Source organism: Balaenoptera acutorostrata, chromosome 19 (assembly GCF_949987535.1).
Source record: "Balaenoptera acutorostrata chromosome 19, mBalAcu1.1, whole genome shotgun sequence".
In the NCBI taxonomy this organism is placed as follows: Eukaryota; Metazoa; Chordata; class Mammalia; order Artiodactyla; family Balaenopteridae; genus Balaenoptera; species Balaenoptera acutorostrata.
The window spans coordinates 55,517,648-55,538,758 of NC_080082.1; the positions used below are offsets into that span (position 1 = coordinate 55,517,648).

At 54.3% G+C, this 21,111-nt stretch overlaps 2 protein-coding genes across 5 annotated transcripts in view; one reads left to right on the forward strand and one right to left on the reverse strand.

Annotated features, from left to right (window-relative positions):
* Window positions 1–189: 189 nt before the first annotated feature.
* Window positions 190–18,768, reverse strand: SMG9 (SMG9 nonsense mediated mRNA decay factor). Of its 2 annotated transcripts, none has more exons than XM_007168074.3 (14): window positions 18,629–18,768; window positions 15,834–15,989; window positions 13,501–13,575; window positions 13,148–13,412; window positions 12,973–13,070; window positions 11,352–11,464; window positions 9,040–9,151; window positions 6,430–6,525; window positions 5,943–6,028; window positions 3,167–3,273; window positions 2,326–2,433; window positions 2,028–2,156; window positions 1,597–1,741; window positions 190–720 (listed from the first exon to the last, which is right to left on the reverse strand). In XM_007168074.3, the coding sequence occupies exons 2-14, from the start codon at window positions 15,981–15,983 to the stop codon at window positions 642–644; spliced, it is 1,563 nt and encodes a 520-aa protein (XP_007168136.2). In that variant the 5' UTR covers window positions 15,984–15,989; window positions 18,629–18,768; the 3' UTR covers window positions 190–641. The 2 variants fall into 2 exon arrangements, with proteins under 2 accessions (XP_007168136.2, XP_007168137.2); XM_007168075.3 differs by lacking the exon at window positions 18,629–18,768 and adding an exon at window positions 14,210–14,244 and having other exon boundaries at window positions 15,834–15,852.
* Window positions 18,769–18,888: 120 nt separating this feature from the next.
* Window positions 18,889–21,111, forward strand: part of ZNF283 (zinc finger protein 283) — a 105,404-nt gene continuing 103,181 nt past the window's right edge. For 2 of the 3 annotated variants that reach the window (XM_057534609.1, XM_057534610.1), the window contains exons 1-2: window positions 19,216–19,568; window positions 20,685–20,830. The gene's annotated coding sequence lies outside the window, so the exon portion shown is untranslated. Of the gene's footprint in view, window positions 18,971–19,215; window positions 19,569–20,684; window positions 20,831–21,111 lie in introns of those variants that run through there. The other variant, XM_057534611.1, reaches the window with a different exon arrangement.

The following is a 21,111-nucleotide window of genomic DNA, read 5'->3' on the forward strand; positions in this document are numbered from 1 at the left end:
TAGAGGCTTCCTATGTAGCAAAGACTGGTCTTTAACCGCCCCTGACAACTCTCTGACCTACAGTGGATGTGCCCATGGGAAGTTCATTCAGGCTCCAATGGGAGGCCATGGCTAACCTGCCCCCAAGGGCTGGGACCCAGAACTGGGGGGATTCCCAGGACAGCACGCTGGGGACGGGGAAGAAGAGGAGCGCCAGAACAGGCTTGCATGACTGTTTTTATTCCAGCCACCAGATCTGCCCCAACAAAGAGCTCCCAGACCCTGCCTCACCTTCCAGGCAGGGGCCTGGCGTCAGGACAGAGGGACCTGCTGCTCCTGTCCCTGCAGAGGGAGGCCGACACGGAGCCTGGGCTTCCTGGTGACCACTCAGGCTCCTCCCGCCGCCTGTCACTGTGGGGGCTGATGATGGGCTACCTCGTCCAGGCTGGGGGCAGGATCTCAAAGTCACCCCCTGAACAACGCTCCCTTGAGGATGGGGGCCTGGCCCTGGACACCTCGTGTCTCCGGGTGAGGAAGTCACGGTCCCTTGTCCATCAGGCCTGCTGCCGCTCTCCGCCCCGCGGGGAGAGGACGTGGGTGCCCCTCGCCATCCACTGGGGGCCCGGAAGGGGGTTCTCTGCGAGACATTCCTCCCCTTGGCCTCAGGCCAGCAGGCGGCTGTACTCTGCCAGGGCGGAGGACTTTTTCACCCCGTCCCAGATCCGGGCGGCGTAGTGGAACCTGTGAGGGGAGGTCAACAGTCAGCGCTGCCCTGGCTGTGGCCCCCGCGTGATGGTAACAGTAACGCCTGGGACACAGGGAAGATGCCAACGCTGATGGTAGGTGGCCCAATCCCCTCACCTCCCCAGGGGAAGCGAAGCTGAAGCCCTCGAGCGCCCACCTCTGGGCCCAAACTGCTTCCCGCTGCACTCAGTGCTGGCCTTTGTGGGTACGGGTCTATCTCTACATCTCTCCAGTCTTGTGATGATCAGAAATGTCTAGCAGCTGCATAACCCTCCCAGCTCCCAAATTCTCCCCTCCCTGCTGGGCCCTGGTTTAGACCAAAGAGAGAAACAGACCTCCGACCTGCACTCGCGAGTGGCTTCCTGCTCTGTCTGCAATCCCCGCCCCTTCCGCCCACAGCCGACTGCAGACAGACCCTGGGGAGCCAAGCTGCAGCTACTTCTCAAGTTTCTGTTTCTCCGGGGAAATAGATGAGGCAGCCCCGGGTCTGTGGCAGCACTGCTGTGGGCTCTGGGCATAGAGAGCCACGTAGAGTCGGGGCTGGGGAGGCAGCGCAGGGCTTTGTGAAGGAAGGTAGAGAAAGCCAGGGGCAGAGGCTCCCAGTGGAGGGGGCCAGTGGGGGGAGGGAGGGGCCTGGAGTACGCGGCTCCTGTGGTCCCTGACAGCTTTCCGCTTTCCTCTCCGATGCAGCTATGCTCTCTGCACTCAGGGCCTCAGAATAAATCTTTAAACTTGACTGGGCTCACTGGCCCTACTCCTTGCAGTCAACTGACACCCAACCACAGCGCACGACCTTGCTACGTGACGCTTCCTTTCTCTGAGCCTAAACCTCCCCACTAGTAAAACTGGACCTCCTCTGCCTAGCGCTCTTACCAGTTCTTCTCGGTGAGGATCGTGTGTGACAGCTGCGGCCGGGCCATGGACATCACTTGGCTCCGGAGCTTGCTCACCAAGGACTGGAAGCTGGGGTGGCCTCGGTACCCAGGCAGCAGGGAGAAGAGTGGGCTGGAACCGGGTCCTGGGAAGTCAGAAGTTAGGAGGGGAGGGGAAGGGGGACAGCCTGCCGAGAGAGGCCCTTCCTCCCCGTCAACAGCATCCCGGCCTGCCACGAGCGCCTCTGAGTTCAGCCCCGGCCCAGGTCCCCCTGTCCTTCCGTGACTCGGAAACATGCTCCTACGGAAGGGTCTGAGCACCTTAGGGACAGGCTTGAGTCTCCCCTCAGACCAGGGCGGGTCCCTGTCACCCCCAGACCAGGGCAGCCGGTGTCTCCCTACAGACCAGATCCCCTCGAGGCGGAACCGTACCTGCTCTTGGGGGGGTTTCACTCTCTGCCTCGCTGTCCATGAAGGGCATCAGGAACAGATTGACCTCGGAGTCCAGGAAGTCGGGAGGGAGCCCAGGGAAGACGTTGCACTGTAACATGGACAGCGTACCTGGCGGAGAGAACCCGTGAGGCTGCAGGCAGTGCTGCAGGGCCGGGGGAGGTACGCGCAGGGTGGTCAAGCAGGGGTCAGAAGACCGGTCTGGGGGCCGGGGCTATGGGACTGGATTGGGAGCCAGGAGGCCACTAGCCAGCTTGGGGGGTGGCTGGGGGACCCTCACCCTTGTACCGCAGGTGGGAGTGGGCCATGAGCTGGTCAATCATCAAGTGCATCTGCCGCAGCTTCCGAGGGCAGAAGTCCTCCCGGCGAGCTTTGTTCTGCAGGAAGACTGCGGGTGGGAGGAGACAGGAATGTGCAGCAGCCCGTGCTCGTGCTCGTGCTGTGCTCCCCTTCTCACACCAAAGACGGCACTGCCCCTGAGTTCAGATCACTTGTATTTACATGATAAGTAACCTCCCTTTAGTACCAGGCCCTGTGCTGGGCGGCGCTGGGGACCCAGAGAAATGAGTCAGCTCTGGTCTCTGCCCTCAGGAAGTCCCCAGTCTGATGGAAAAGGCAGAAGAGGAAGACGGCCACGTGATCAGGAGGCTGGGAGAAAGACCAGGGGCTGGGCCAGGTGGAGGACGCGGGGAAGACCCTGCCTGGGGTGTCACAAATGAGCCGCATCTCTGCAGAAGAGCAGTGCGTCAGAGAGCAGGGCAAGGACAGAGCGGACCAAGATGTGCGTGTAGGGGCCCAAGCAGGGTGACCAGGGTGCATGGCGCCCCCGGGGCCGACTCCACACTCACTCCCTGAGCCCCGTGCCACGGACCCAGAAACAGGCAGACTAGGGTCCTGCCCCCAAGGGGCCCCCATTCTGATCGAGGGGCCAGAGCTGGACTCGAGGGTCATGGCCCTGATGGCCAGGGGGACCCTCAGAGGAAGTGGCAGCTAATCCTTTTTGACTCTCCTCCTCACAACCCTCACAGGTGCTCCTCCCAGCGCCCCCTCCCCAGAGTACGCCCGGTTTCCGCCCCCCACTCTCCCTTGCCCACCCCTGCAGCCCCCAGAACGCCTCTCACCCAGGTGGGGGTAGTACTCAGTGCCTTCATCGGAGCCTGACGAGCTGCTGGACTCATGGCTGGGGGACGGGGTGGAGGGCTTCACCATCTCTGCTGTCTGGAGGAACCTTGGGGTTTGGGGTGACAGGTTGGTGCTCTGCCGCCGGCCCCCCATATCCCACAGCCTGGGGAAGGAGGGGGCTCCCTTCACGGATCTGATTAAAGCTACAGCGACACTCAGAAAAATACCACATACACACCATATTTCTCACACAGTTTTAGGGAACCCAGAGACAACCCTCTCAGACACTGATCCATGGACCCATGTCAACACGTATGTATTTTTTAACGAGTTTATGCCATCAAGAAAAATACTTTATTTTTTAGAGGAGTTTTAAGTTCGTAGCAAAACTGAGTGGAAAGCAAAGATTTCCCATGGACCACCCCCCCGCCCCCCACAAACACACAGCCTTCCCACTTCGCAACATCCTGATGATCCTCCATCGACACATCGTTACCACCCGAAGTCCATGGTTTACATTAGGGTTCTCTCCTGGTGGTGTATGTTCTATGGGTTTTGACAAAAACCACATAAATCCACCATTTGTATCACACCGAGTCGTTTCAGGGCCCTAAAAATCCTTTCTGCTCCACCTTATTCACCCCTCCCTCCCTCTCCCAACCCTGGCAGCCACCGATATTTTTACTGGTCTCCATAGTTTTGCCTTTTCCAGAACGTCAGAGTTGGAATCATACAGTATGAAGCCTTTTCAAATTGGCTTCTTTCACTTAATAATATCCATTTGAGGCTCCTCCATTGTCTTCCATGGCATGACAGCGCATCTCTTTTTAACACTGAATAATATTCCACCGTGTGGATGTACCACAACTTATTTATCCGTTTATCTACCAAAGGACATCTTGGCTGCCCCCGGTTTTGGCAATTATGAATAAAGCTGTGCAGGTTTTTGTATGGATATAAGTTTTCAGTTTATGCTATTTTAAAGTAATTCTTCCACATATATAAGCGTATATATAAAAGTAAATAAAATAAACCTGAGATAAGGGCTAATGGGATCTGATAAACTATTGCCCTTCTCCTTGTACGGACATGCACACAAAGCAATCTGGAGTGACTGAGGGGGGCAGGAAGGGACAACAGAGTTGAAGGTTCCCTCAGCCCAGACTGGGGTCCCTGATCTCAGGACTCAGCTGAGGGGACCTCAGGGCAAAAGGGCCTCTGAGCCTATAAGCACCTACTATGCGCCCAGATTGCGCTGGCACCTCCCTTCCAGGCCGTCCCTAAATCAGGCCACAAATATGGTATCCACAATTTCCAGGGATACACCTGCTCTGGGGAGCCCACATGTAGACTGTGGCTTAAAACCGAGGCTCTGCACGGGCCAGCCTGAGGCCACACCCCATCAGAATGTGAACTCCACAGGGTGGCCTGTGTTACCTGTTTGTTCACACCTGCATCCCCAGAGCCCAGGACAGTGACCAGCCTATGTAAATGTCCAATATATTTGTCCTTCGAATGAACTCCAACGGACGATGGTGGTAGGAGGGGGCGTTTCAGAATTAAGTCACTTAGATCTGGTCACAACAGCCGGCTCCCCCAGCAGGTTGCTTTTTACTGTTGGCCAGACCCTTAGCTCCCGCCCATCCCCAGAGTTACTAACACAAACCTTAAGCTCCCACTTAATCTACTGCTTACTACGCACCAGGTACTGTGCTGAATGCTTTACATTCTTTAAACTCACTTCATCTGCAGCACACCGTTTGCCTATGAGGAAGTGTGGAAAAAGCAACCACTCGCCTAACAAGTACTGGGATTCAAACCCAGAGCTGCCTGACTCCGGAGACATCTGCTTCCTTCAGCTCGGCTCTCCCCTCCCCACGAGCTCCCGTTCCTTCCATCTGTCTGTCTGGGCCCCGTGCCCAGGGCTGCTGGCCTCCCCACAGCTACCTCCTGGGGCCTGAGGCCAAAAGGATGGGAGCCAGTCCTATCTGGGGGCATTTCTGGAACCTCCAGCTGCTTCAGGCAGGACTCCTGCCAGATCCTGACTCACTCCCTTCCCTGCCCACCATGGTCCCGTGGGAACGGCACCTACGCCTGGAGGGGATGAGCCACGAGGCTCTAAGGACCAGTTCCTCAGTATGCTATTCGTTCAACAAACTTGTGTTAAATATCCACCTTGGGCCAGGCACTGTGTGAGCCACTGGGGCTTACATTCTAACGAGGGAGACAAGACCATAAAAAGGTCCACACCATCCTGTCAGGGAGTGATACGTGCAATGAAGGAGAACACAGCAGGGTGAGAGCGGGAGAGTCACAGGAGAGGCAGTGTTAGCAGGTCGGGGAGGCCTCAGGGGGACGTGAAGGACATGAGGGAGGGGGCCTGGCAGCCGCGGGGAGAGTGTTTGCAGCCGAGGGACGAGGCGTGCAGAGGTCCTAAGCGCCACGAGGGACAGCTGTGGGGCCACCACACCTTCGATGGAAGGAGTGAGGGAAGTGCTGGGAGAGGTCAGGGCAGAAACCGGGACCACATCACGTAGGACCTGGTTAGCCATGCATGGGGAGGACTTTGGAGTTTACTCTGAGTGATGTGCACAGTCCGTGGAGGGTTGTAAGTGTGTATGTGTGCTGAGAGAGGACCAGGTGGCAGTGATCCTCTCCAGCTCACGTTTTCAGAGGGTCCCTGTGGCTGCCGTGTGCAAGCGGTGAGAGCCGGGCGAGTGGCTGAGTCTCGGGGCTCCCGTCCCTGGCCCGGCTCCGCTCCCGACAGCGCCTCACCTGTACAGACTGAGGTCCGTGAACCAGTCCTGGACGACAATCACCACGTGGCAGACCGTGAAGAGGAAGGCCGCGATCTGGAGAGACTGCGCGGGGCAGGAACGCACAACAGAGTTGAAGGTCCCCTCCGCCCAGACTGGGGTCCCTGATCTCAGGAGTCAGCTGAGGGGGCCACAGGGCAAAAGCGCCTCTGAGCCTATAAGCACCTACTATGCGCCCAGATTGTACTGGCACTTCCCTTCCAGGCCATCCCTAACATGGGCCAGGTGGCAACGATCAGCCCCTTTTTACACAGGCGGATACGGAGGCTTGAAGGGGGATGATTTTGCCGAGAGGCAGAGCTAGGAGCTGAGCCAGGTCTGACTCTTGGAGCTGCCCTCTCCCTCCAGCTCTGGGGTACCCAGGGCTCTTATGAAGCAGAAACTAGCCCAACCCATATCCACTAGCTCTCCATCCTGGACCACCAGGCCCGGCTCGGCCCCCTCACCTGCATCTCCACGTAGGTGTGGGGCAGGCTGTACTCTGGAGGCAGCTTGCGGTCGTTGTTGATGAGGTGGTCCAAGATGGAGGGGCTCAGGATGGGCTGGAGCAGGAAGACAGCAAGGTGTCAGGGAAGGGCTGGGGGTCAGGATCCCAGGGGACATGGCCACCCAAGTTCCACCCGATGACGGCAGATACATCACCTCTCAGGACAAAATAATGTCAGATACACGGGCAGTTTCTAATTAGAAAAGAACTAGTCAGTGAGAGGAGGTGACAGAAAAAAGTTTCAAAGCCGACACACTCCCCCCAGCTCTCTTACAAGTCCCCACTGCTCTCAAGTGCTGCGTGCCCCAGAAGAACGCTCCTAGTGCTGATAAATCTAACATTTACTTGAATGAGTCATGTCGCTGCAACACCCTTATTTTGTTGTTTCAAATGCTTTCAAACTTCACTAGGATAATCACTCAGGTCAAATAACAGTGATTAATGTGAAGACTAGTGAGGATTTAAAAGGCTGCATCAGGGCTTCCCTGGTGGCACAGTGGTTAAGAATCCGCCTGCCCGTGCAGGGGACAGGGGTTCGAGCCCCAGTCCAGTAAGATCCCACATGCCGCGGAGCAACTAAGCCTGTGCGCCACAACTACTGAGCCTGCGCTCTAGAGCCTGCGTGCCACAACTACTGAGCCCGAGTGCTGCAATTACTGAAGCCTGCACGCCTAGAGCCCGTGCTCCACGAGAAGCCACCACAATGAGAAGCCCACGCACCGCAACGAAGAGTAGCCCCGGCTCGCCACAACTAGAGAAACCCAGCACGAAGCACTAAAACCCAACACAGCCAAAACAAACAAACAAACAAAAGAACTGCATCAGTGGGTGTAAAAGAGCCAGTGGTGAGCTCATCACCTTTTCTTAAAAGAACATCCCACTAAAAATACAAGAGGCTAAATTAGTGGATGATCTATCCACTTCTTCCTGCCCTGGGTGGAATTAACTTTAAGAAAGAGGCTTTCCCAAGGGCTGACTTTCTAAAACCCCAAACACTGCAGTGTTCCATTCTGTCTTTTATCACTCATTCATTCATTCATTCATTTATTTATTGCTTGTTTGTTTGCTTGCTTGCTTGCTGCATTGGGTCTTCATTGCTGCTCGCGGGCTTTCTCTAGTTGCGGCGAGCGGGGGCTACTCTTCCTTGCGGTGCGCGGGCTTCTCGTTGTGGTGGCTTCCTTGTTGTGAAGCACAGGCTCTAGGTGCACGGGCTTCAGTAGTTGTGGCGCATGGGCTTAGTTGCTCTGCGGCATGTGGGATCTTCCTGGACTGGGGCTTGAACCTGTGTCCCCTGCACTGGCAGGTGGATTCTTAACCACTGCACCACCAGAGAAGTCCCTTCCATTCCGTCTTGTTCTAACTTCTGCTCTGCCCCATAGGGGCCCCGGACCAGCCTGCAGCTGGTTCAGCTCGGCACGAGGTCCCGGTGGTCCTGTCACAGGGCCTGGCACACAGGTCTCACACCACATTTGTGGAAGGTTTTCCACCCATCAATGTGTACGGTGGCCAGAACTTTGTTCCACTAACATTCACTGAGCATCAGCTGTGGGCCAGGCCTCTCCCTGAGGAGCTGCAGGCCGGAGAGGAGTGGGCACAGAATGCGAGAACTGGATTGTGGTAAGTCACGTGCTGCGCTGGGAGGTGCACGTGGGCACCGGTGGGCGCTCAGAGGAGGGGGAGGCTTCCGGGAGGAGGCAACGCCCCTGCGGAGTCTTCAGGGAGGAGAAGGCAACAGCCAGGCAACAAAGCAAGGGGAGAGAGAATGTTCTAATGGTGACGATGCTGACAGCCAAGAGTACTGAGAGCCCACTTCATGCCAGGACTTTACCTGTGTTAACTCACTGACACCTCACAGAAACCCCACGAGGGAGGTAATGTTGTTTTTCCCACTTAAGGAAACCGAGGAGTGGAAACGGTAAACGACTTGGCCAAGGTCGCAGAGCTCAGGAGCGAGACTATGGCGAGGCCTGGAGGTGTGCGTGGCGGGGCTGGTGTCTGCATGAGAGGGGAGTCCAGGGAGTCTGACGGAGGCGAGCCGCACAGGCCCCGGCTGCCTAGCTAAGGAACAGGGATCTTGGAAAAGCTGAGGAAAGCTGCCAGGTAACGCAGGACAGGCCAGCTCTTGTGACAGTGAGGCGCCTGAAGGCTCACCACGCGCCATCCCGTGCCCAGCACTCTGCCTGGACTGTTCCACTGACTCCCTGCAACCCTCCTGTGAAGCTGAGAAAACTATCACCCCCCTTGACAGATGAAAAAATGGAGGTGGGGCGGTTAAAACTTACTTAAAGGCCAGCTCTGGCTGTAGACTGACTCTAGGGCCCACACTTCCAACTGCTATGCTATAAGATTCTTTAGGCTCCTGTGTACACGACGGATGGGAGGGGAGAGGGGGCGAAATCTGACAAGAAGAGACTAAGGGCCAAAAAGAGACACAACTTGCCCAAAGGCACTAGCATGTCCATGGCTTGGCCGGAGCCCAATGGAATCCAAGCACGGTTCTGGCTTAAACACATTTGGGGATGAAGTTGAGTGCTGCACGCAGCAGGGTGGGGTGAGTGGGGCTCAGCACCTGCGTGTCCAGGAAAACGATCCGCTCCTGGGTAATAAAGAAGTCAATGCCACTGGTCTGGTTGCCCCCTCGTTCCTTCATTTCGGCGCTCTGGGCCCGGAAGACATAGGCCCTGTGGAAAGGAGCAGGTGGGGGCATTAGAGGTCAGGTTCTTGGCCTTTGCCACCTCCAGAGTGTGGCCCTGTGAGTGAGCCCATGAGATGTGATTCCCCGCCTGCCCGCAAAGCCTTCCACCCATGGCCCCTGCTGCCTAGGGGGCTATGTTTTATATCACATGACTTCATCCCTACCCACAGGTAGACCTGTTAAGTCTTAACAAAATCAGTAGACCGAGGTGTTTAAGAGCAAGGACTTTGCTGCACTGCTGGGATTCAAACCCCAGCTCTGCCTCTTCCTGGCTGTGTGGCTTTGAGTAAGTTCCTTCATCTCTTTCTCCTCGGTTTCCTCATCTGTAAAACGGGGACAACAACAGTCTCAATCTCTCAGAGTGACTGTGAGGTTAATATACATAAAGCCCTTAAAAGAGTGCCTGATACACAGCGATGTAAAATTGCTAGCTATTAATTATCAAGTGTACCTGCCATGTGCCAGGCACGGGACACACAGCACTGAATACTCTCCACCCCACAGTGAGAGGATGCGGGGCATCTTGGTTCCCAGTTCTTACCCTGACTGGAACGCTTTCCCTGCTTCCCCTCCTCAGAGTCCGCTTGTTCTCAAATGGTCCCCTGACCACCTGATTTAAAACAGTAACCTGGCCCCAACGCCACCTCCCTATAACCCCTTCCCATTTGATTATCATCTTCTAATGTGCCTGTTTACTAGCTCCCCATTAAAATGCAAGCCCCACGGGGACAGAGATTTTTGCCACTTTTGTTTACTGTTGTAGCCCCAGCACCCAGGACAGGGCCTGGTCCGTGGTAAACACCCAATAAATATTTGTTGAACTGAAGCAGGGAGACCAGTTAGGAAGCTCCTGGCCTCCTCCAGGGGAGATGGCAGTGGCCTCGACCAGGAGATGGGTGTGGAGGAGAGGAGCAGATGAATTCTCAAGATATTTAGGAGGTAAAACTTATGAGACCTGATGATGAGAGTTGGTACCAACGTCTGCCACGTCACAGGCGGACCTGCCTCAGAAGGACACATTAGGCCGACAGGATTCTAGCTCAAGAATCCGAGCCGATAGCCACAGGAAAGTTTTGCTAGTTGGGGGTGGAAGCTGAGATGGAAAGGATGCCAGCCAAGAGAGCTGCACCTGTGCCAGAGCGGAGCCCAGCTGAGGTGAAGTCGTGAGTGAGCAGAGAAGAGTGGGGACGGAGCCGACCTGGGAGGTGGGGCACCCGCAGCTCTGGGTCTGGTGATGTATGTTCTCACCACAGGGGTTCTTAACCTGTTCCGGGTTTCCCTCAGGACCCTCTGAGAGCTGGTGGGAACTATGGACACTTTCCCTAGAAGAGAAGCCTGACTGTAAATGTGTGTAGAATCCTGCATATACCGTTCGGGGGTTCATGGACCGCTGAGGCCCATCCATGGTATCCAGGGTGACATCACCGACTTTATAAAGACCAAACTCCTACGCTTTTAGGTAACCCTAAGTGGCCACAACCCCTGCTCACCCCCCATCTTGATTCTTCCCTAATTAGACTGTCTACATTCCCTACCTTACTCCCTAATCCCTGCCTTTCCCTCTCTCCTTCCCTGCCCTCAGTTTGGGGCTCTAGTTCTCAAGCTCCCTCCTCCCCCAAAGGACTCCATCCTTTACCTTCACAATCATACCCCATCCTTACTCAGCAAGGCAGGACTGAGGCTGGTCTAGAACCCACGCCCTTCACCCAGGTCTCTTGTCCCAGTGTTTCCCAGGCCACATCAGCCACATCCTGTGAGCACTCGCTCTGTGCCAATTTCTTGTTAACTCCCGATCTTGTCTCATCCTCCAAAATCCCACTTTACAGATGAGAAAGTGAAATAATAGGAGGTGAAGGGACCTGCCCAAGATCAGCCAGCTGGTGAGCGACAGGGCTGAGACTGAGGTGAACCTAAATCCAAAGACTTAATGAATACGCCATGCCAGTTCCTGGCGGCCCTGTACCATTTGCTGGCACAAGGAAGGAAGGCAGGGAGGGAGGTACAGGATTGGTTTCTTTGGAGCTACACGAAAGTTTGGTCCAGACTGGTCATCAACCTCGTCTGACAGAGACACTGAGGTCAAGGGAGGGGATGCAACTTCCCAAACACCACTTGCAATATCCAGGCCCACCCTCCCCTGACCTAGGGGGGTGCCACCTCCCTTCCAGACCCAACGCCCCCCTCACCTCTGGTCCTCCTCAGGAGTGTTGGCTGACAACAACGACATAACCATGGACTTGCCTGTCCCCTGGAGGCCCAGGACACCAACCACCAAGACATCAGTCTGATCCAACAGGTACTGCGGGAAGATGCAGGAATGAGACCCTCAAAAATCTGTCGGCTGATGCAGTGGGAGTGAGGAAGGGGCCCTAGAGACTTCCATGGCTCGTCCGCCTACCTTCTCGGATATAAAGAAAAACGTTCGTGCACCAAATCCCCTCAACTGGGCAAAGGGCGGGGGAAGGGGGGGTATATGGAATGTTCTGGGCACAAAGGACAGCATTTGTGAGAGCTCCGAAGCAGAAAAGAGCCTCGCTGGTCAAGAAGGTACTAGGAAGTCAGCGTGACTGGAACACAGAGGAAAAGGGGCGCTTGACTTTGGGGAGGAGAAGGGGAGAGGCATAGGAACAAAAGGATGGGTGGAAGAAGCCAGGACTGGGTAACTGAGGGCCACTGGAGCAGACTCCTGGGAGGCTTTGGGCTTCAGGCAGGTTGGGAAAACATGGGAAAGCATGAGAAAGGCAGCAGTAAGCAGGAAGGGGAGCCCAGCCCGTCCTGGCTCTGTCTGTGGGATTTAAGAGTCCTACAGAATCCTGAGACCTTCACCTCTGGGCTGCCAGCTCTGCTGATCTTCACCACCAGGGGGCATAAGAGACACTCCTCAAGGAAAACAAGTCACGTCCTCAATGTGGCTGCTGCACCTCAGAACCATCTGGAGAGCTTTAAAAAACACCCCTCTAATCCTGGGCTGAACCCTAGACCCACTAAAGCAGAATATCGAGGGCTAGCCCAGTTCAATATGGTAGACACTGACCACATGTGGCTACTTAAATTTAAATTAATTAAAATTAAACAAAACTACAAATTCAGTTCCTCAGTTATACGAGCCGCATTTGGGGATTTGTGGGTAAGCGCTCTACAGCAGGGCCTGGACAGCGGCTTTTTTTTTTTTTTTAAAGCTCCCCAGTTGATATCAACATGAGAGTGGTAACAGATGGGCCTGGTATGTTGTTAGTAAATCCAAGCTGTTGGAGAAGGAGAGGGAGCGTACCTGGGAGAATCTGAGGAATGTGACAAGCCTGGGAGGAAAAAACAGGAAGGGGGAAATGAAGACTGGGACACTGGAAGTAGATGTGACGGTCCAGGAGTGTGAGGTGTGGACTAGAGTGAGGGCTGTTGGGATGGAGGCGGAACCTCTGGGGCTAACATTCAAACCAGTTCACACTGGTACTGCATGGGTCTCGACCAACCAGGAGGAGGACTGGAGCAGGCCCCGGAGGCCGCCCTGCTGCGTGCGAGGGGGGGGCAGGAGATCCCAGGGCCTCTGCGGTGGTAGTGGGTCCCTCTTTGCCAACCAGTATCAAAGTATTTCAGCATTTTAACAACCAGCACAGCTGAGCTAGTGTCAGCCACTGAAATTTGGCCCAGCTAGGTGAGAACTTTCGGATCCATTCTCTCTCACTGCTGCCACTGCCCGAAAGCTGTCTAGTCTGGTGTTGCCTGCCAAAAAGGTGGGGGGCGGGGAGGAGGTGAGGGTGTGGGACCCGGAAAAGGTCAAGCAGTGAGAGACCCCTGACCCCCCAGTACCTCAATGGCACTGTCGCACCAATTCATCTGGTCATCCACCAACTTGATGCTGTGCTTCATGCGCTCTGGGGGCAGCAGTTTGGCCTGGCCCACGACAGCTGCAGACAAGGACGTGCTGAGGGTCTGTGCGAGGGGGTTCCGGCTCCCAACCAGATCCCGCCCGGCCCCAACTCACGGTCCATGGCTGCTGGCGCGGCAGTCCCCATGCCCCGGTTCTGGATCTGGTACACAGGCTGTGTGGGTCTCTGCCCCTCCTTCTCCCCCTTGGGTGGCGCAGGGGCTGCAGGGGGTGGTGGGGCAGTGCCCTCGGGGGTGGAGGCACTCGCTGTGGCCGCAGGCCCTTTCCCCTCCTCCCGTGGCTTCATGAGGACAATGGGCTTCTCAAGAGGGGCTGGGGTAGGCGGGGTGGCAGGGGCCGTTGGAGTCGGTGGCTGCTTTGACTACGGGCGTGAGAAGGTTCCGGTCAGTGGAGAGATCCCTGCCCTAACTGCTCCCAGCCTCCCCTTCCAAAGCGTCTTCCCCGCTCACCCGCTCTGCTGGAGGTTTTGAGAGGATGATGGGGGTTTTCTGCATGACCGCCGTGCTTGTCTCTTCGCTGCCATCCTGTGGTGAGGGAGGGCAGTTACTCAGGAGTGGCTCCCCTAGCTCCCTGGACACCCCTCTAAGTGCCAAGTACCATTCTAAACGCCTTCAGACATAAACTCCTCCAATCCTACCAACAGCCCTGTGAGAGATACCTTTATCCCCATTTTTCAGATGAAGAAACTGAGATCCAGAGAGGTTAACTGGCTTGCCCAAGGCCACACAGCCAATTAAGCAGTGGAGCCAGGGCTCGAAGCCAGACAGCCGGGATCCAGAAGCCCAGAAGCACGCTGCCGGCCGCTCCACTCAGCTGCCTTTGCTAGACAAGCCCAGGCAGAAGGCGCTGGGGCTCTGGAGCGAGAGACATCTGCATTTGAACTTGGCCTTGGCTTTTGTTGGTTGTGTGAACACGGATAAGGAACCACCCTTACTTAGGCCTGTTTGCTCATCTGGCGAATGGGGATAGGAATTCCTTCCTCACAGGACTGTTAAGAGGGTGAGAGTAGACAGGACTCACAAACCGTCCACGCAGCATTGGGCACGTGGCAGGTGAGCAATATCTAGAGCTGCTATCCTGACAGCCCTGCTGTCCCAACCTCCGCTCCCCAGTCCCACCCGCGCTAGCCAAGTCGGCGGACTGATTCCCATGCCTTACCCTCTTCATGCCTCTTCTGTCTCACCCCCATCTGCCTAAGAAAGGGGAGAGACCTGAGTTGGAATCCTGTTCCTTCTGTGGTAGCCTGAGTAACCCTGGGACAGTCTTGACCCTTCACTAGGTCTGTTTCTTCACCCACATATTGAGGATACTTATTTAAATCCTGCTCACTCACTGGCCTATGACGAAGGACAAACCAAAGGATATGAACGTGCTTTGCAAAGAACAGGTGAGGGTGGAGAGAAGACGATGGATAGGAGATACAGTCAGGAGGCACCACGTACAGCACTGGTGCCCGACTGGCGTGGGGGGTGACCAGGATGAGACCTGATGGGCTGTCACTAGTAGTGGGAGGAAGAGAATTGGCAGGAAGACGCTGAGGTCAGCAGGAGACATGGAGGATGTGAGGAGTCCATTGGCCAGTTAGGAGGCTGCCAGGGCTCAGGAGCAAAGTCAGAGTCAAAGACAAGAGATCTGGGAGTTGCTTGTTCAGGGACTGAAGCTGAAGGTGCAGGAAGATGGTAACATTCCGCAGAAAGATGTGTGTGGAAGGAGGAGAGACTGCGTGTTGTCACTTATGCTGTGGCCCAAGGGAAGGAGCAAGTAAGAGCCAAGCTCACTGTGAATAAATTTCCTTCATGTTTTTTGCAGTTTTATGGCTCAGAAACTGTCCCAACCATTATCTTCTTCCACTCACCCCCGCCCCCCGCCAATAAACAGCCCTTAGAGGCGGGCAGGGCCCTGGAGAAAGAACCCGGGGGGCAGGCTCTGGCAGTGCATCACCTACACACAGAAGAGGAGCAAGGCAGGACCGGGCCCACAGCGAAGCTCCCGATTCCCGGTCCAGGACACTCTACGGCAGACACAGCGGTGCTGCGCCTGAGGCTCACTTGGATTCGGGTTCAAGTCCTGGCCCCAAAGCTTATTGACTTGCGACTTTGGGTAAGTCCCTTCCCCTCTAAGACTCATTTCCTCTTTAGTGAAAACTGGGTCTATCATAGGCTCTACTTCATGGGACAGCTGCAGGAGCCCAGGAAGACCCAAAGGATGGAAAGCACTCTGCAGAGCACCAGCACACTGCACACCGCTCAACAGACAAAAAAGGCTGCTATTATTACACAACTCTGGAAAACAGGAGCTTCTGGCACCTCTCAGCTCAAACTCCAATGCCAATTCCAGCCCGTGAAATCCAAAGTTCTTTCCAAGGCCTATCAGGTCCCACGTGATCTGGCCCCCGTTTCCTCTCTGATCTCATCTTCTATCACTTTCCCTTCTTCATCCACTGCAGCCACGCTGGCCTCCTGGCTACTCCTTGAACACACCAGATAAAGGCCTCAGGGCCTTCGCATTTGCTGTTCTTTCTGTTCTGAATGCTCTTCACTCAGATTCTGTCAGGACTTGTCCCCTTGCCTCCTTCAGGTCTCTGCTCAAAAGTCAGCTCTTCAGAGAAGCCTTCTCTGACTGCTTCATCTAAGACAGCCCCTTTATCACTCTGAGGGCAGTCCGTTTTGTCCGCAGATATATCCCCAGCATCTAGATGAGGGCCCGGTGCCTAGCAGGTGCTCAACAAACATTGGTGGAATGAGTGGACACGTGAACGCTGCCCTTGGGCCCAGACACTCACCCGTCTCTCTCTGTCCCAAGGTGCAATGTAGTCCCTCTCCCGACCGCCAGGCCCGGAGAGATTCTGGGGGCCGCCAGGGCCTGGCTCCTTCCACCGCCGCCGCCTGTCTATCCCATAGAGCCCAGGCTGACTGTGCCCAGACTCAGACATAGTCACCTATGGGTAGAAAAAGGATGATTCCAGGATGAAGAAAGTCTCTCCCCACTCTACGTGGCTTACCCTGGACTATAAGAAGGCACTTCCTTTCAAGAGAGCTCTGTGGCTGTGGCTGTGGCAGTGACTGCCAGCAGGATCTCAATAGCCATTCTTCACTTCTTCCAAAGAAAACCCTCAGTTCTGAGCTGGACACATGGCTATCCAGAATACGCTTCTCAGCCTAGTCTGCAGTTCGCTGCGGCCATGTGACTAAGCTCTTTCTGGCCAACGGTATGACACCAGAAGTGTGTTTTGGCAGCGTTCAGAAACTTTTCTTCACAGACACTGGCATCTGCCTTTTGTCTCCTACTAGCTGAAAGGAATGCGGGTGTGGAGGCTGGAGCTCAAGCAGCCATCGAGGTCTGTGAGGTAGCTTAATGGAAGGAAGGCATAGAGACAAAACACAAGGTTTGGGGACTCCCTATTAACCTTAAATTGCCTATTCTGGATGCAGTGACAAACAAATCCCCTTCTATCTCTTGCAGCCAAAACTATTCCCAACTGGTAATCACTTTGCTCAACATAAATACTAACACATGGGGGAAGGTCACATAAAAATGGGACATACTCTTTCCCAAAGTGCAGCAAAGCATTTCCATACAAATCTGTAACATGACTCCCAGTCCGACAACTACCCTTTTGATTACCCAATACTGGCACATGTTGGGGTGGGGCACCTGTATTCAAGGACCTATTTTCACCAGGTGTCCCTCTACTTTCAGTGTGTTCACCTTCCATTACTGATGGTCTGCCATCCCTCACACTCCAAGGTCTCACCAGGGACATTATATGCCCCTCACCAGGGTCATTATATGTCATTATATGTCTCACATCTAAGACATTATAAAATGTATGGTTACCTATATAACTCACTCTCTATCATTTAACTAGCTGCTTATAGGCCCCTAGGGAGTTTCCCCAGCTGTTTACACTTTATTCCAGGGAAGTCTCTTGAGTATGTCTGTTTGTAGGACTCCGAGGTCAACTGCTGTAGCTCACGGGTCCATATCTGGTCTGCCTTCTGTTTTTGGAAATAAAGTTTTATTGGAATACAGCTACATCCATCAATTTACAAATAGTCTACGGCTGCCTTCTTGATACAACGGCAAAGTTGAGTAGCTGAGACAGAGATACTATGGGCTGCAGAGTCTAAAGTAATTATTCTCTGGACCTTTACAGAAAACGTTTGCTGACCTTTGCTTAGCTCTGAAGTGCCTTCAAATCATTCTATGAATCCCTCCACCTCCCACCCCAGTACAGTGACATGAAGAGGTCCTTGTGTAAGACTCTTTCCCCAGAACGGAAGTATCTGTTTACAGGATGCAGAAGTAATTTTGCTAGCCAGATACGGGCTTGTCTAGCTCCTCTCCCACTGCTCTACGTGACCTCTCCCCTAGCCACAAACTAGGTGGAAGACTGCCTTCTGAGACAAAGGAGGACAAGGCCAGTTTACAGATGCTCATGCAAACTGATTCAGCACTTAAATGACTGTTTACAGTCTCCCAAAGGAGAGCCTCCTCAGAAATTGAGACTCTTCCCCCCCTTGCAATTAAGGTTCTGTTTACACTTTATCCTGGAGGCCTACCCAGCACTTGTCTGTTTTCTTGCCTCAATAGGGATTCTGCTCCAGCACTACAGTGTCTGTTTACATAACCCATGAGGACCTTCTTCCCATGCATGTTATTCTAGGAACTTCCACAGTATCTGAGTATACTCTACAGCCCCTATGGCTAGCTCCCCAGAATTTAAGAGTTCACCTACAAGCATTTTGGGGACTCCCAATATTGTTTCCAGGCTCCTCTGGGGATTCCCCCCCCCAAAGTATAAAGCCAGTCTATTTGTGTTTATTTACAGGACTCTTAAGGTGACCTCCCAGAACTACAAATTACAAGTTCCCCTATTACAAATTCTTTGGGGGCTTCCTCAGTACTTAAGCATCTCTTAACACGCTCCTTTTGGGGGATCACCCAGAATCTATTTGCAAGTTATTTGGGGAGACTCCCAATTCCTAACTCCGTACTTATGGTCTAATGAAGCCCCAGAACTTGAGTCTATTCACACTATTTTTCTACAAGACTCTCCAGCAACTACATGTATATGTACAGCCTCTTATATGGGGTCTCCCCTGGCACTTGAGTCTGTGTTTTATTCAGGGGACTTCAGCATAATTAGGCACCTGTTTACAGGTCTCCCATAGGGAACCCCAGAACTTAAGTTTCTATTTACACTGTATTTAGAGGAATTTGGAAGACCTCCCCACTGTTTAAAAATCCGTTTGTAGGCCCTCTAGGAGTGTCCCCAGGGCTCTGCACGTTATTGGAGGGATTTCGCAGTACTTTACCGCCAGTTTACAGGCCCTCACTATAAATGGTCTCCCAGAACTGAAATTTTTCCTATATACACATTATCTGTCTCCTGCCCACCCCACTCCCGCCAACGCGCTTTTTAACAGGTTGCTTTGACTCCGAACTCAGTTACGCACAACCGCCAGGCGTCCGAGCGACCGGTTAGCGGTCAAGGAGGAGCCGGGCCCCGAAACACGCCCTGTGCCCCGCCCCCCGCCGAGGCGCCAGCCTCGCGCAGGCACGCGGGCCCCTTACCTAAGGCGGCTGCTGATTGGTTCCTGGGGTGCAAGGGGGCGCGCGCTCTCCGAGATGGGGGTGGGGTGGGGACGGGGAGGTTCCACCACAAGCCACCGGCCTGTAAATGGAGTCTGGGGACCCGGGAGCGTAGCGGGAAAGAACGGGTATCGGTCAACCCAGAACCGGTGGGGGCATGCCGGAAGCGGCACCGAAGGAAAGCCGGTCCGAGGGAGGAAGAAGTCGAGAAGATCTCGCGGGGCCGAACCGAGATCAGGTCTCGCGGGCTGTCTGCCCTGCGCATGCGCCGCAGGCTGGGCGCGCGAGAATCGAGCGTGAGCGCCGGGCGGAGCATGCGTTGATGTAGGTGGTTGGCTTCAGCAAGCCGGCGGATTGCAGAGGGCAGTTGGGAGTGCGCGGCGACTCCGCTTCAGTGCGCGTGCGCATCGCAGGGGGCGTATGTGGGCTTGCAGAGAAGCTGGGGAAGCGGGGGGGGGGGGGGGGGCGGGGACGCTGCATGCTTTGGGTTCGAGTACCGCTTCAGCTGTGGTGTTGGCAGGACGCGGTGGGGTGGGACAGCAGGAAAGAATTTAAGTGTCCCGGGCTGAGTGAGTGCTGAGAACACAGGAATGAATCAGACCTGGCGTAGGCCCTGGAAGGGATCCCGGTCTGTGGAAGGAGACGGCTAGGGAATCAAATCACTTAGGAAAGGGTGCGGGTACGATTGGACTGAAGGGCAGGCAAGGACACTCCAGGCGAGGGAACCCCGGGAGAAAGGTCCAGACTGGCTTGGACTCCTGGAGTTCCACTGGGGTGGGAGGTGAGGCAGCAGACATGGGCAGGTCAGATCCTGAAGAGATGTGAGACGTGGACTGGTGGGAAGAAGAGCACGTATAAACCCTTCGGGGGCTGCGGTGGAGGAGGGATACAGTGCTAAGAGTCGACAATTCAAACGCCTGCGGTAGGAACCCTGTGCGCGCCTCAGAGGAATACCGGGCGGAGAGTGAGGCCCGCGGAGGACCGCATGCGCAGTTAGCCCAAAGGGCTCCGCGACTTAGCTGAAGCGGGTGGTTACCAATGGGAACGATAGATGCTTCGAGAGAAGGGTATATATACATATACATATATTCATAGATATGTAGGTGAGTGGGGAACTTACCATTTTTCATTTAAAATTATATTTGTGTACCTCCCCGGAGGTCCAGTGATTAAGACTCCGGGCTTCCATTGCTTGGGGACACAGGTGGTCCCTGGTCGGGGAACTAAGATCCCACATGCCGCGTGCGCGGCCAAACAACAACAAAATTATATTTGGACAGGGAATACATGTACATTCTGACAAAAGTCGAGCAGTCCATGGGGTAGACAAGAAAAGTCCGTCTCCTCTCTGGTTCCCATATTCCATTCCTAGAGCACCCTTCTCAGTTTCCTTCTGGAGCTACTGTTACAGCAAAGCATTGGGGTTGAGAGCTTGAGCCTTAACCTCTCTGCGTCTGTGTCCTGTTTCTACAATGGAGATGAGGGCACTGAATGATGATACTGGCAGAGTTAAATGGGTGACAGTGCCTAGAATAGTGCCTGGTGCATAGTAGCACTGTGTGTTGTCATTATTTTGTGGTTTATGATGATAGTGATAGTGACTGAGTCTGAACTGCCCCCTTCCCGTCCAGGCCTCATCCCTGCTGTCATTTTCTCAGCACAGGTGGCAGGTGGAACCATTTCTCCAGGCTGGGTGAAAACAACCATCACACAGACTGAGTTGAGAGTCCTGTTGTTTATGGATTCTCCAGAAGATTGTGGGTGTCTGGCAGAGATACACATGACAGGCCATCTTTGTGTTATGTCTGACATTATCCCTTTTAGCATCTTCATCTGTTAGGTCGAATCTGTTTTTCTTACCTGAAATTCTCAACCCCAGAGTAGCCTCACAAATGCCAGTTTCACCTCTGGGCAACCCTCAGAGGTGGAGATTTGACTTAAGGGAAAAGAAGGGGCTTGGCATTGGACCATGAGCCCACCGTAACTGGGTTCTGCTTTATATACGTCACTGTAACCTTCTCCCCTCCTTGTTTAACAGATGCAGAAAATGAGTCTGAGAAGAGAAGAAGGGCCTTACTGAAGTACCCAGGGCCAGGAGGCATCAGGGCCTGGATTCAAACCCAACCCTGTCTCACTCTAGGGCGAGCACACATTTTTCCCTGGCAGTGGGCAGCCTGCCTAGCGGTGAGTCAGTGGTGCAATCAAGCACCCCAGAGAGCTGCCTTTTATATAAGTGGGATGGCGTGCTGTTGTGTGGATGTGCCGTACTTAACCATTACCCTATTGATAAACATTTAGGGTAGTTTCTGAACTTTTGCTCTTACAAACATTTGCCACAATGAATATCCTGTACATCTGAGTGCATGTAGATGATAGTATTATCAATAGAATATCTTGTTTGAAGTAGAATTGCTGGGTCAAAGGGTACATGCACTGGGAATTTTAAGAGCCCTTTGCCAAACGAT